General features: G+C 42.6%; 1 protein-coding gene across 1 annotated transcript; it reads right to left on the bottom strand.

The window, feature by feature from the left end:
- Positions 1 to 213: 213 nt before the first annotated feature.
- Positions 214 to 2,845, bottom strand: IL20 (interleukin 20; the record flags this gene model as incomplete). Its single annotated transcript, XM_079904822.1, is given in 6 exon segments — positions 214 to 288; positions 1,332 to 1,406; positions 2,073 to 2,156; positions 2,160 to 2,225; positions 2,336 to 2,397; positions 2,683 to 2,845. Coding segments are annotated over 6 exon segments (525 nt in total).
- Positions 2,846 to 14,230: the final 11,385 nt, after the last annotated feature.

Genomic DNA, 14,230 nt, shown 5'->3' with positions numbered 1-14,230 from the left:
AAAAAAGATCTTATTAAAATCTGATAAAACTCTAGATTAAGAATAGGAACACATGAAGATAATCACAATAAGGAAACAAATAATAAATAAATAATATACACAGTGACCAGCACTAAATTATACAAAAAGAGATGGTGGTTTGGGGTCATGCCTCCTGGGTACTGAGGGCTGGGAATCTGGGCCCAGAATACTCTCAGAAGCATCACTTTCTTCCTAGTCCATCTCCATCCAGCTCAGGAGAATGTCTAGCTCCCCCAAAGCCTTCACCACTGCTGCCTGAGGCTGAAGCTGGAAGATACCAAGTGAAGTGGTGAGCAACTCATAAAGAGACAATGTGGGCTCCAAGGTTAATCCTCTCCTTTCACTGGTAGGTCTATTGGAGATTGTAAACAGAGCATCTTTTTCAAAATGAAGAGCTCGAGAGACATTATGGAACCTCAAGATCTCACAAGAGGGAGGAAAAATCATTGAGTCCAATCACCCTAGTCTTACATAGAGAAACTGAGGCCCGGGGGGTAGCAGAATTGGGACTACAACTCAAGCCTCTTGAATCACAGAGATCAAAGTAATTAAGCTGTTTTTTAAAGAAAGATGTGTGTGTGTGTGTGTGTGTGTATGTGTGTGTGTGTATGGGTTGCCTACTGCGCATCCTTCAATGGAACAAATATTTATTGTGCTAAGTAAGCATTGGGCTGGCTAGGGACTCAGAAATGAATGACACCGTCACTACCCACAGGGAATTCACAGTTGAGTGAGGGAGACAGGCAGAAGCAGGCAATTAAAATGTAGTGTGGGAAATAGATGATGGGGTCCCCACAGGATGACAGGAGCACTTAACTCTGAGAGAAGTAGCCAGTGCCTTCCTGGAGGTGATGCCTAGGCTGAGTCTTAAAGGATGAGTAGGAATTAGTGAGTGTGGAGCAGACTCCGGCCTTCCTGGCAGATGTGCAAAGGCATTGAGGTGAGAAACAGCATGGCACGGGCATGCATGAAATTGTGAGTGACTATTTTGAGGGTATGTACAAGCGTATGAATGATGGAAAACTATCGCCTCTAGTTTGTGTAGTTGAAAAGTTCAGATGTCTCTGGAGTGACTTGATGGAATCATGGCTATTCCTTCTTGACTCCCAGAGCATCTTGCAGAGACAGCACCTTTCTAGAGCCTGAATGGGTATCCCCTGGGTTAAAGAAGAGGGACAGTCCACATGACCTCAGAGGGCCATTAACCTGAGGGCTGTAACATTTCTTTGAGTATGAACATCTATCACACCCATCTATGATCTCAGTTCTAAAAACACACTCATCCCAACCAAGGCCAAAACTGCATATACCTCTTCGTAGTGGCTCATAAGCTGGCTGTATTTCTCCATTGCTTCCTCCCCACTAGGGCATGTCATATGGGCATGCTGAAAAGAATACCAAAGAATGATAGATTTTATTAAAGATTCTGATTTTCTGCCCTTGCCATTGACACGAAGTAGGTGGAAGTTCTATTCTTTCACCTCTGGAAGTCTTTTCAGACCTCCTTATTTAGGATCATTAAACTGATCACCAGCTAGAAGAGGAAGCATATAGAGCTCATTGTTTCTTTTTAGAAACAGGCAGCACTGAAAGAGTTTGTGATCACTGTATCCCATCTGGCCTACACCCCCCAACCCAGTTCTAGTCTAGCTCCCTCCAGAGAGCCCCCATGGGAAAGAGAATTGGATTCCTAGGTCCTATCTTGAGATTGAGTCCGGTTGTCTGCTGATTAGCTGCCTGGACTCAGTATGCACTAGTATGCCGCAGGATAACTCACCTACAGAAGAAGCATAATTTCATGGATACTAGGAAATTATCAGTGACATCAAATAGGTAGCACTTTATAGTTCTGTAGACATTTTGCATGAAGCTTGTATTCAAAAGTAAATATAACCGAGTTCTTATTACCTAGTCACATGGCTCAACACAGATTATTAGAACTCTTGGACTCAGTTCTTCCATCCATTAAATGGGGCTAAGAATGAGCCTGATTGCTAAGTCCTTGAAGCTATGTGCTGAGGTGGATCCTTTTACCCAAGACCCTTAGTCACACAGAGACAGAGGTCCTTCTTGATGGTAAGAAAAGAGTTGGCGAGACCGCTGATCTTCTGGAGGATACGGTGGTCAGGGGTCTGTTAGTTTTTGAATACTCTGTCCAGGTAGAGTCTCAGTATATGGCGGAGGAGGCAGCACTGACCTGCAGGCTACAAAGAAGACTGGCGTGTTGGTGGGCGGAGGGTGTCCAGGGACAAGGGTGATGGAGATTCCCCCGACTCATATTTCCTCCCAGAACTCATACAGACCAAGCACGTACCTTTGTGTCTTGCAAAGGCTGAGTCTTCCTCAAGATTCTGAGGTCAATGATTTCATCTTTGGGTTGCTAAACAGAGGAAGGCAAGATGAAAAAGTACAGGTTAGTAACTGTTGCCAGGATCTTAGACATCCAGACCTCCCATCCCCTCCCTGCCATGGCACAGTGGACAGAGTCCCTCTCCAAAACACTTTTGAATTATGAACTACAGATATTTCCTGGGAACACATCCTCCTGGTAAGGAGTCCCCAGCCTGCCTCTTTTTGTGATCCCACTGCTGGGGGACAGAGAAAAATAAATAGAAAAGTGGGGAGGCAGTCACAAAGTGAAAGGTGGGGTCCTTCCCTCACATAGCACTCTGTCCTGTATCTCTGAAAATCCACTTCGAATTGCCTGAAGACTTGTGGTGATCACACAGCTTCCCAAATGGAGTGTCTTCAGCCTGGCAGAAGGTGTCCAGAAGACATAAAACACAGCAGAAAGAAGGCAGAGGGGAAGACCAGAGCCTTTCATTCTGGAGACCAGGAGATTCTGGAGCCAGATTCTGGAGACCACAGGAGCTAAGAATTCAAAGGAAAGAGCATGACTTATTGATTTCCCCATCTCATGTCTTAAGAAGCCAGTCCTGTCACCAGGGACATGCCTCCCCCAGTCCCCGATATCCCCTGGTGAAACTTAATAGCTTCATCTGACTTCAGATGGTCTGGCACATTCATCCAACTTACTAAGAAAAAGAGAAGAGAAGGCTTCGGGTGCTTGTTCAGGGTCTGAGTATGAGTTGGTGCTACAGGTCCTGGCTCCTTTATTCTCTCCCCATCCCAGCCCCATCGTTATTGCCCAGCAGGAAAGGCCTGGAGCAGCAGGCATTTGCAATGAGTAGATAGAGGATGACATTTCAGGGAAAATGTCAGAACTTGTTTTTGCGAGTTGACGTATATAGTCTTCCCTTCCAGAATGCCAATGTAGCTCACCCTACTGGTCCCCTTAGACCCACAGAGGGACTGGGGGAAAACTGAACCTCATAGAAGCTGTTGCCAAGCCACCAAAAACATTTCAGGGAAATTGTCTGGATTTTACGTCCATCCCCAGGGATGGGGAACTTAGCTCTATTTGGCATTTGTCTGAGATCAGATTGGTTATTTGAGGATAGTAGATTTATTTCAGCCCCGAAGACAAATAGAAAGTCAATGATTTCATAACAGTCCTTCTGCCAGGGAAAGGCAAGTTCTGATGGGCAATCAGCCTAATTCCACCTAGCACTTCTCCACCCTCCTGGGGTACCTGGACTCCACAGCGCCCTCTGCAGGAAGGCAGCACTCAGGCATACCTGGGACTAATCCAAGAGTATGCGTTTTCCTAGCCTTGTAACTCAGGCTGAGGATCAAGTAAGCGATCCCAAAAGAAAGAGGAAAAAGGTGGGAAGGAACTCATTTCTTCTTGGGATGAGGCTTGCTCTGTAAGAGGGTACTCTCTAGTAGTTGCTGAGTTTTAAGGTAAAATGATAACGCGCTGAGATTAGGGAGAGGAGAGTGAAACACTCACCTCAGGCAAAAAATTTAAGGAGACAAAAGTCTCAGTAATCAAGATAAATAATATTTTAATGCAGTAGCAAAATTAATGAAAACAATCCATGATGAACAAAAGATTAACAATTTAAATAAAGACAGAATCTGACAGGGCCATGCTGAGCCATATGGAAACACAGGACAAAAGGGGAAATGAGTGCTCCTATCTGTCTATCTATCTATACATCATCTATCTAGCCATGTATATCTACATATGTTTATCCATCCATCTATATCTATGTATCTATATCCATATCTATGTTTTTATGTATCAGAAGTATATGATGAAAATATTAGTGATGAGTTCTCTTCCCTTAAAACGAGGAAAGTAAAATTATAATAAATTCTGTTTGGGACATAAATAACATATTTAAACTTAAAAATAATGTGAGTTGTAATGCAGCTAATTATCAATTTTTCAATAATTTTCAACTACCTTAATGTCTTGGGAAAATAATACACATAAAATAATAAAAACATATGCTGAAGAGTACAAATGAAACTATTTACAGAACAGAAGTAGACTCACAGATGTAGAAAACGAACTTATGGTTACCAGGGTGTAAGGGGAGGAGGGATAAATTGGGAGATTGGGATTGACCTATACTCACTACTATACATAAAATAGATAACGAATAAGGACCTACTGTACAGCACAGGGAACTCTACTCTACTCTGTAATGGCCTATATGGGAAAAGAATCTAAAAAAGAGTGGATATATGTGTATGTATAACTGATTCACTTTGCTGTACACCTAAAACTAAAACAACATTGTAAATCAACTATACTCCAATAAAAATTTAAAAAAAGCATATATAGAGAGGTGTACATCTTTCCTGTTTGCCTTAGGTTCCAGGATGCCTTGGTACAGCACTGATAATCATTACTGCTTACTGATTTTTTTCCTACGTTCCAATCAATAGGCTCGGTATACTTTACATTCATATTCACCTGGGATACTGCCACATGTAGGAAAAAAGAATAAACAAACCAAACCCTCAGAGAGAACTCTGGGTTTGAGAACTAGGTCCAAATGCCTGCTCTGCAAGTCCCCATCGGTGTAGGTTGTCCCAGTTTTCCCAAGACTAGGGGGGGATCCAGGGCATAGCACTTTAACTTTTTTTTTTTTTTTCGGGACACGGGCCTCTCACTGCTGTGGCCTCTCCCGCCGCGGAGCACAGGCTCCAGATGCGCAGGCTCAGCGGCCATGGCTCACGGGCCCAGGCGCTCCGCGGCATGCGGGATCTTCCCGGACCGGGGCACGAACCCGCGTCCCCTGCATCGGCAGGCAGACTCTCAAACACTGTGCCACCAGGGAAGCCTCACTTTAACTTTCAAAACTGAAAACGTCACAGGTAAATCTGGATGAGTTAGTCACTCTCCATCTATGTGACCTTGGACAAGTCAACTCACCTCTCTTGAGTTTTGTTTTCTTAGCCCCCAAATGGTTATAATTAAACTTACCCCAGAAATTTGTTTTGACATTTAAATAAAATGATGCATGATTCGTACACCTAGCATCTAGTGAGTGATCAACTCATTTTAAATAGAGAATGATGTTAGTTGCCTTGAACATAGTGGGTATATGGTAAATATATGTTAAATTCAACAATTCGATCAGCATTTATTAAGCACCCACTGTCTTGAATATCATGCTAGGTACTGGAATACAAAGATAAACATGACAATTCCCTATTCTCTAGGATATTTTGTCCTGATGCAAAGGACTCCTTTAGACATGGCCCTGAACACACCTGGCTAGATGACTAGGAGAACTGGGCTCATCCCCAGAACCATGTGAATAGTGTAGAGAGAGGGAGCTCTCTTACCTGAGTTCAGGAAGGGCTGCTACTTGTGATCTCCTAGGAGTCTGTCTCAAGCTAAGAGGTTTCCAATTATGTGTATATATATATTATATATATATATATATATATATATAAAATATATATATATATATATATATATATATATATCTGCAATTAAACTGCCTCCCGGCCTAAGGCAGTTTAATTGCAGACTGGATTACCTCAACACCTTCCTTCTCTAAGAAGCACTTCTTTGGAGATTACTGGTTTAGTTATTGGTTAAAGGAAACCTCTTTCTTTCTGGCTTCCTTCCAGAAGGAAGGTAAAATGGTAATCAGAACAGAAAAGATCACTGAATTACAGAACTGGAAGAGAATTCCAGGAGGTGCTTTTTCCCCCTCCTCTAAATCCAGTTCTCCTAACCAGTTTTCTCCCCACACCCAGACACTGTGGACTCACTCCTGCTGTTTCTCCTTTGCCTTTGCTCTTCCCACCATTTCTCTCCAACAATGGCTACCCTGCTTTCCCTCCACTCATCATTGAAGAGTGGACCCCAATTCTTTATTCCTGAACTACTTTGGTCCAAAGCAATTCCTCTCTTCTCTAACTTCCAACAGCAGATTTTTCTTTGGCACATGAGAGTCTAACATTGCCCTCTGTTTCATGGGTCTTTGCTTTTTCTCCCTAATGTGATACTGGAATATTTTCTTGGACATGGACTAATCCATTAGGCAGGACACACCTCCAGGCAAGATTAAATTAAGGCACCTGAGATTAGCCTCCAACAGTGCTTTGGAAACCGTCAAGATGGTAGAGATTGTAACATATTCCTTTGCAACATTTTTCCTATTCAATATCTGACACTCTGAAGTCCTGTATTTAAGTTCAGGGATTCCATAGTTACTAGGATAAGTTTGGCATATTCTTTCATCTTTCTGGATGTCAATTTACATTATCTGTAAAATGAGAGTAATAGAATAGATAATGTATAAGATCTTTTCCAATTCTGACATTCAATGTCACTATGATGCTTTGCTTTTCTACCTTTTGATCAGAACACTCCTTTTTAATGTCTTTTAATGTCTTCCTAAAGTTCCTTGAAAATGAGGACTGTAATTTTTCACTGTAATACTTGATAAATGCTGAAAACGTGTGAATATCTAATCTAAATATCTCTTGCGCTTATGCCTGTTTTTCCATCCTTGTTAGTAAGTAAACAATTTCTCATCCATAACTGTGATTAAAGTAAAATTGAGAAACATGCTCTGACAAGACTTTCAGGGAATATAAGCTGTACCCGTGTCAGTCCATTCCTTCTCATTAACCAATAAGAATCCAATTGTTTTGTTCTAAGTTATCTGTAATGATTAAGTAAGTTTAGCTCATGTGCAATCCCAAGTTCCTTTAATAATGAAGACTCTGCTTTTCCTATATCAGAATACTTTATTCTTTTTTAAATCTGCTGAATAGATCCCATCCCACACTCTGCACAGACACCAATTCAACTTACCTGCTATAAAAAGCTTCCTCTGTCTCACCCTAACCTCTCTCTCTCTCTCTATGCCACCACTTACCGAGGCAAAATTTATCCCTCCCTCCCACCTTTGGAGCTGCCTTTATTTTGTGCCTCTTGTGTAATTATCACAGTGAATTGCAATTTTTTGAGTTACATATCTGTATCTCCCCCTGGCCTGAGAGCTTCTTGTTCAACTTCATGGTCCCAACACTCACTGGTTCCTGGTAGGTGCTCAGCAAACACTTGATGACTATTGAATGAGCATGTTGATTTCAAATTGTTCCTTCTTTATATTGTATCCTAAAACCACAGGATCTCAGGCTTAGCTGTACCTGAACATGGAGACATACAAACCAATCAGTAATTACCAAATGGCCTAAAATTAGAGCAAGAGAGGAGAATGGGGACACAAGAGTGAAAGATAAGCTGGTTGGAGGTCAGAAGTAAGATTGGTCATGTTAGGGAGTTAGGACTTTATCCAAAAGCAAGGCGTTATGAAAGCTTTTAGCAAGAAGCAATGAGATAAGAGAGGCACACTTGAAAATGGACTTGAGGCAGGTAAGACTGGAGACGGGGAATCCAGCCATTGAAGTAGTCCCAGGAAGAGATTTAACCTTGGCTTGAACTAGTAGCAGCAGAGAGAGAGAGAGAGAGAGAGAGAGAGAGAGAGAGAGACGTGTGTGGACTTGAGAGAATCTAAATACATTTTTTAAATGTTTGGAGACTGATTAAATGTGTAGGTTAGGGAGAGGAGGAATCAAGGATAGTAAAAATATTGCTACGTTGAACCACATGCAATTTCCATCTGTGTAGGTCAAGATTGGTCTGATATTACAAACGAACTTATCTATGAAACAAACAGACTCACAGACATAGACAACATACTTGATTGTCAAGAGAAAAGGGCGGGGTGGGAGAAGAATGGGATTGGAAGTTTGGGACTAGCAGATGCAAACTATTATATATAGGATTGATAAATAACAAGGTCCTACTGTATAGCACAGGGAACTATAGTCAACATCAATAAACCATAATGGAAAAGAATAGGAAAAAGTATATATATAACTGAATCACTTTGCTGCATACCAGAAACTAACACAACATTGTAAATCAACTGTAATTCAATAAAATAAAAATTAAAAATTAAGACTGGTCTGATATTGGCCTTGTCTTATAATTCAACCTAATAAATATTATAATGATAATGTAGAGCGTATCCTAAGCCTAGTACCTGGACTTAGATATTAAATGCTCTATATATTATAATCATAATATATATAACATATGTTATATATATACTAATACATATATATTATACTTATTGTCATGTAATTCTCATAAAATTCCACTAAGAATATAAGCTTTTTGAGGGCAAGAATTTTGTCTGTCTTATCTACCCCTATATTACACATGCCTGGAACGGAGCCCAGTTCATAGTAAGCTTTTAATAAGTATGTGTTGGATAAATTATTACCTCTTTGAGGCAGGTCTTATAACCCAGTTTTCTGATGAAGAAACTTAAGCTTAGAGGTTGAATGGTTTTCCCAAGTTCCCCCAGCCAGTAAATGACAGATCTTCCTCAAAAAACAGTATCTCTTTCTACTGTTATTACTGATGTGTGAGTACTAAGGCCCAGGGAAGCAACATGGAGATCAAGGAGACAGTTGGTGGCAGGATGGAGACATCAACCTAGGTCTCCTAATTTGGAATTTATTACTCTTTGTGTTAAATTGTGTGTCCTCAGAGGCAAGGAGGCCCAGGAAAAGTAAGGGGAATATGCCAAGAGATAGGATTCCCAGTTCTACTTCTGGCCCTATGTACAAGGGAGAGACCTGACAAGATGTTCAGTTAAAAGAACAGATCACCCATCTCATCTGTCTGAGAACCTTCCAGACACTGAATCCACAATAATAGAAACAATCTTTCTCATTCTATCATGTCCCATCATCCCTCCCAGGATTCCTGAATCACTGGGTAATTCCATCCTATCGTAGGCAATACCAGCTGCTTGAGGACCTGTCTCACAGGCGATAAACAGGATGGGTGTTTTTACCCAGTTTATGAAACAAGCAAGGAACTGTTGCAACCCGTCCTCAAGTCCTAAAATCAGAAGGTTTTCAAACTTCCCAATACAATGAAATTCACTTTTTCTTGGAGCATTAATATTAATCATATCATTCTAAGAACATGTTGGCTCAGTATTGCAAATAATTGCTGGAAATAATTGCAAATTATTGCCACACCTTCTGTAACATGACCCCCTTAAGTTGTCACATGAGAAGAAAAGTGAAATAGAGTTTTGTTGTGAATCTCTTCCCTTTGCAAGCTGGCCCCTGCCTGCTGGTACAATCCCAGATCCTTTAGAGAAGACAGTGGCCTGCAGTGCATACGTTTCATAATTTAATTTGTGCGGGGCCCAGGGGCACCCCTGCCACAATATCACTCCTCTAGTATTAGAGCTAGAAGTGACTTCAAGGACATCTAGTCCAATTCCCTCATTCCACAAATGGGGAAACTATGGTTCAGATAGGTTAAGTAACTTGCCCAAGGTCACTCAGCTGGTAAAAGACTCAGAAGTTGAAATCAATCAAGTAATCTTTCCAATAAATGACACTTTTAACCCATTATGAACTATTCTTCTAGATTAAGTAGCATCCCTTGAAAATGAGACCAAGAGAGAAGCTTTTCCCATCATAATTCTGGCAGAAGAAATGACTCTTCTATGGAAAGAACATAGAGGGGGTTGACTGGACACCAAATGGGACTGAGAGCCAGGACACCCAGTTCTAATATTTAAATATATGCATAGTTATGCAAATCTTTAAGCTCGAAAGTAGATTTTTATTACTCCTTATGTCTGATAGAATAGATTTTAAGTCGTTCTTTCCATAAACATTTACTAACTAAATGCCTGCTATCTGCAAGACACTGCTGAAGGCTGTGAGGATTAGTGATGCCTCAGGGGATCTCTGGTCCCTGGCTGCTTATAGCCTCGATGAGGGGATAAGCACGTGCTTGCAGAACCACAAAGTCAACACTTCTGCATGAGCAGAAGGTACGTGCTGAGGAGCACAGAGGAGAGAGGCTCACACCGACGAGGGTTTGAACTGAACCTTTAAACGGACAAAGACTCTGGAGAGAGGTAGGGAAGAGGAGTGAAGTCCGGCAAAGGACGTTCAGGACAGGGATGAGGGGGCAGCAAAGCTCACAAGGTATTTGAGGACAGGCAAATGAACTAGCAGTGGCAGATCAGGTTGGAAATATGGCCGCATCATCAAGGAACAAGAATATCATGCCAAGGAATGTGAATTTAGACTAGAAACCTAAGTTCTACCTCTGGATTCAGCTTCATCCTACTGTGTGTTCTTGGGGAAATCACTTCCCTTCTCTGGGCCTCAGTTTCCTCACCTGTGAATTGCGGGGAAATAAATTAAATGACTTCTTAAGTCTCCTTCAGCTGGACCCTTTGATTCTGTAATTCTTTGTTTTTGCCCTGAGGCAATAGGGAGCCATGAAGGGTCTTATAGTGGGGGAGAGACACAGTAATAGCTGTGCACTAACCAGGAGATTTTCAAGGGCGGCGCAGTGCATAGCACATTGTCAGTGCTCAAATGGAATGGTTGGGGATGATGCGGCTCTGGTAGAGAAATGAGGGTACATTTCATGAGCACATCAATCTAACTTTAAGAAGTAGGGTTTCAAAACTAGGGGTCAGCATGTAATCAGTGCCTGTGTAGTTGAAAAGATAAGCTGGGCAGAGGAGAGAGAAAACGAATTCTTTCTTATGAAATAAAATTGGCTTCTTAACCAAGCCATTTTGGGGCAGGAAACAATTTTCTAGAAACCAAGAAAAAAAACCCAGCCACTCCTCTTCTCCCACAGCAAGTCCTGAGTTGGCAGTTTAGGGTTTTCCCTGTCTATGATGACATCATATTTGCTGGCATCTAGGCTTCCTGCCCAGATGCATCACTTTGCAGGGAAACACGTAGCCATTAGGGTTCTGCTGGAGGAAGACCTCAGCTCCCATTCTCGGGCCTGCAATATTAGAAGCTTTGCCCCACCTGAGGCCCCTGCTACCCCCTTGCAGGGTGGGGATGGGCGGCGCAGCCGATTCCCTCAGAAGCAGTGCATTTTCAGTTCCGTCTCCTCAAAGCTGACAGAATGAGTGACATCATTTCCCTTTCCTGCTTTTTCCATCTTGTCTGTTTAATCAGCCCGACTTGCTGCCATCCTCTCTCCTGGTATTTCCTCTGACGTACCTGGGTCCCCCAGAGTTAGCTAACCCCTCCCATCCCCTGTCTACAAAGTGGGAGCCACTGGGAAAACCCTCTCCTGGACATAGAGTCTGGGAACAAAACTCCAGACATGAACTTGAATTAAGTTTTCTCACCTAGGAGAATAAGGATGTACTCAATTCTTTTCCTTTTAATTGCACGAACGAGCGTGGAGTCTTCCGTGTGCAGGCGCCGAGCTGGATGACCCAAGAATGCCAGAAGGAACAGGCTTGGTCTCTTGGGACCTCTCAGGGTACCTCAGAGCATGGTGAGGGGAACAGATGTTCTAATGTAGGAGTTCCCAATCTGGCAGAAGGCAGATGGGAAAAAGCCACATCTTAGCTTTGCAATAACCTCTAATCAAAATTTAACTTTTTTTTTTAATTAAAAGGATAGGAAACAAATACAGACCACAATAGTATTAATGGTGCCTGTGACTTTGTCACTGATACAAATCACAGATATTTTGTATCCCATTATGGTCGTTTCAGATATCTCAACATATTTACAATCTTCACAACTTAGAAATGTCAGTAATTTGCAGGCCCACTGTTGGATCTTAATTAGTGCATTAATAAAGAAGCAATTTATTATATAATACCCATGGTCATTTCCATATTTTGATAGCTGTATTTTAATAAAATTAGTTTCTTTTGCAATCCTATATATTTTATGTTATGCATTTAGAAACATTATCCTGAGGAGGGTCCATAGGCTTTGCTGGTGTGCCATGGCACATGAAAGGTTAATAGCCCTTGCTCTCATGGCAGACGCAAAGGCCCAGGGGTATTGCAACCATATCTTCCCAATTGTGACATGCAGTCTGAGAAGAATGAGGCTGTTTATAGGGATGATGGGAGTGTTTGTTACCAGGACTTCCCTGGAACAATTCTGCGTCTGTGTTCATCATAGGCATTGGGGGAAGGGAGTGCTGAGATGACTTCTGAGGGATAAGGAGTATCTCTGGGAAGGTTTCTTGGAGAAAGTTCAGTTTGAGCAACACTTTGAAGAACTAATAATTTATGAGCTTTGGGGATGGAGAGACTGTGTCAGGAGCAGAAGGACCCTTGCTCCTTAAAGTAAGAAAAGCTGCAACAAAACTCCTGAGACCAGAGAGCCAGTTGGTACCTGGAGGATGGTGCTCCTGTGGGTGTTGGGTAGGGAAGGGAGGTAGGTAATTAAAAAAAAGGTTGAAAAGAGTCAAAATGCAATGAACTGTGAGCATCAATCTGAGGACGCTCCACTCTGAAACTTTTCATTTCTGAAGAATCAGTGAGTGTTTTCCTTTGATAAGCTGCTCAGGATCTAGATACCATCACATGCATCCCAGGAACTCAACAGAATTGCTTACTGATGTGTTTCCCTAACTAAATTCAAGGCACTTTTTCATGTGCTGGTTCCCTGAAGAGAGACTGAGCTCTCTGACTGCCAACAACTCTCATACAAGACACCACTTCTAGCCACCCAGGCATAATCCCACCACCCCAGGTGTGACCACAGAGGGATGTCGTCTGCACCCTGCCTCAGGGGTTCCTCATGTAGAGTACACCCGCTCTCCTTGGACTAGGTGTGAGGGATGTTTTAGAGGTGTCGAGTAGGTGAGGAAGAGGAGGAGAAGTTGGTACTTCTTGAGTTCTTTCTCCCCACCCACAGGGCCGCAGGACCACATGGCTCCCAAGAGAGCTTGGGTCCAGGTTAGCACGATAGCCAAAGGGCTGGTGGCGCAGGAGTGGAATGGGAGGCACTAATGCTTCAGGCTTCAGGACATAGAGTTAAGGACCGTAAAACAACAATTGGGCAAAATCGAAACCCAAGCCATGGAGGCCAGACAGAGGGGAAAACTGAATTTTTGCTATGGGCTAGAGACGGGGACATTAGCAAGGAATGTCCTGGAGGATAAGAGGAAGCCAGAGAGATTCCTAAAGCCAAACGGCAAAGCCGTAGGCTTCCTCCAAGAGGCCAAGAGTGAGCTGCCTAGAGGACAGCTGGGGTTGCCTTTGTGGCATGCATGCATTCATTCAAAGAATATTTATTTACTGAGTGCAGCCATTCACAAAGTAGCTGTCCTGAGGAGCTCAGTCTGGAGAGAGGAGATGGAAGCAAGATGTCTCGGACTTGTCAAAAACTGGAAAATCACTCTGGGTCCCAGGAACACAAATGAGGATGGGAGTGGAGGTGAATAGGAAGAAGCAGGAGGAAGACTGTTTCTGCCCTGGCAGTGGGACTATGGTTCTCAGGAAGTTAAGTCTAGGCTGGGGTAGAGCTAGGAGAGCAGCAGAATGTGGCCACAGGCTCTTCTGTTGTTCGCTTATGGTACTTACCGCGTGCCAGGCACTAAGTACTTCGTGAAATATTAACTCACTTGATCTTCAGGCAACCCTTAAGGTAGGGATGATTTTTCCCTTCATTTTCCAAAATAAGGAAACTGAGGCATAGAGTCTTCTTAGAGCATCTAGAAAGTGACCAGAGAGAGACATCCAGACCAAAGGCGTGCTAAGTCAAACTTATCTCCTGGTATGAAAGCTGGATTTTGAACCCTTGCCCAGTCCTGGTGCCTGGATCAAGTCTGTGCCTGCACGGAAAATGTCTCTTTCACAACATTCAGTCTCCACTGACGGTGGTTCCATGGTAGAGGCCTGAGACTGGGCTAATTGAATATCTTTCCGTAAGAGAACTGCAAGTGTACACTATCTCTAGAACTCATAATGACTTTTTAAGAATATATCCTCCCCGAAAC

This window comes from Stenella coeruleoalba (assembly GCF_951394435.1).
Source record: "Stenella coeruleoalba genome assembly, chromosome: 1".
NCBI lineage: Eukaryota > Metazoa > Chordata > Mammalia > Artiodactyla > Delphinidae > Stenella > Stenella coeruleoalba.
Note: the sequence above shows the minus strand (reverse complement) of the source record. Positions and strands in the feature narration are given on the sequence as shown.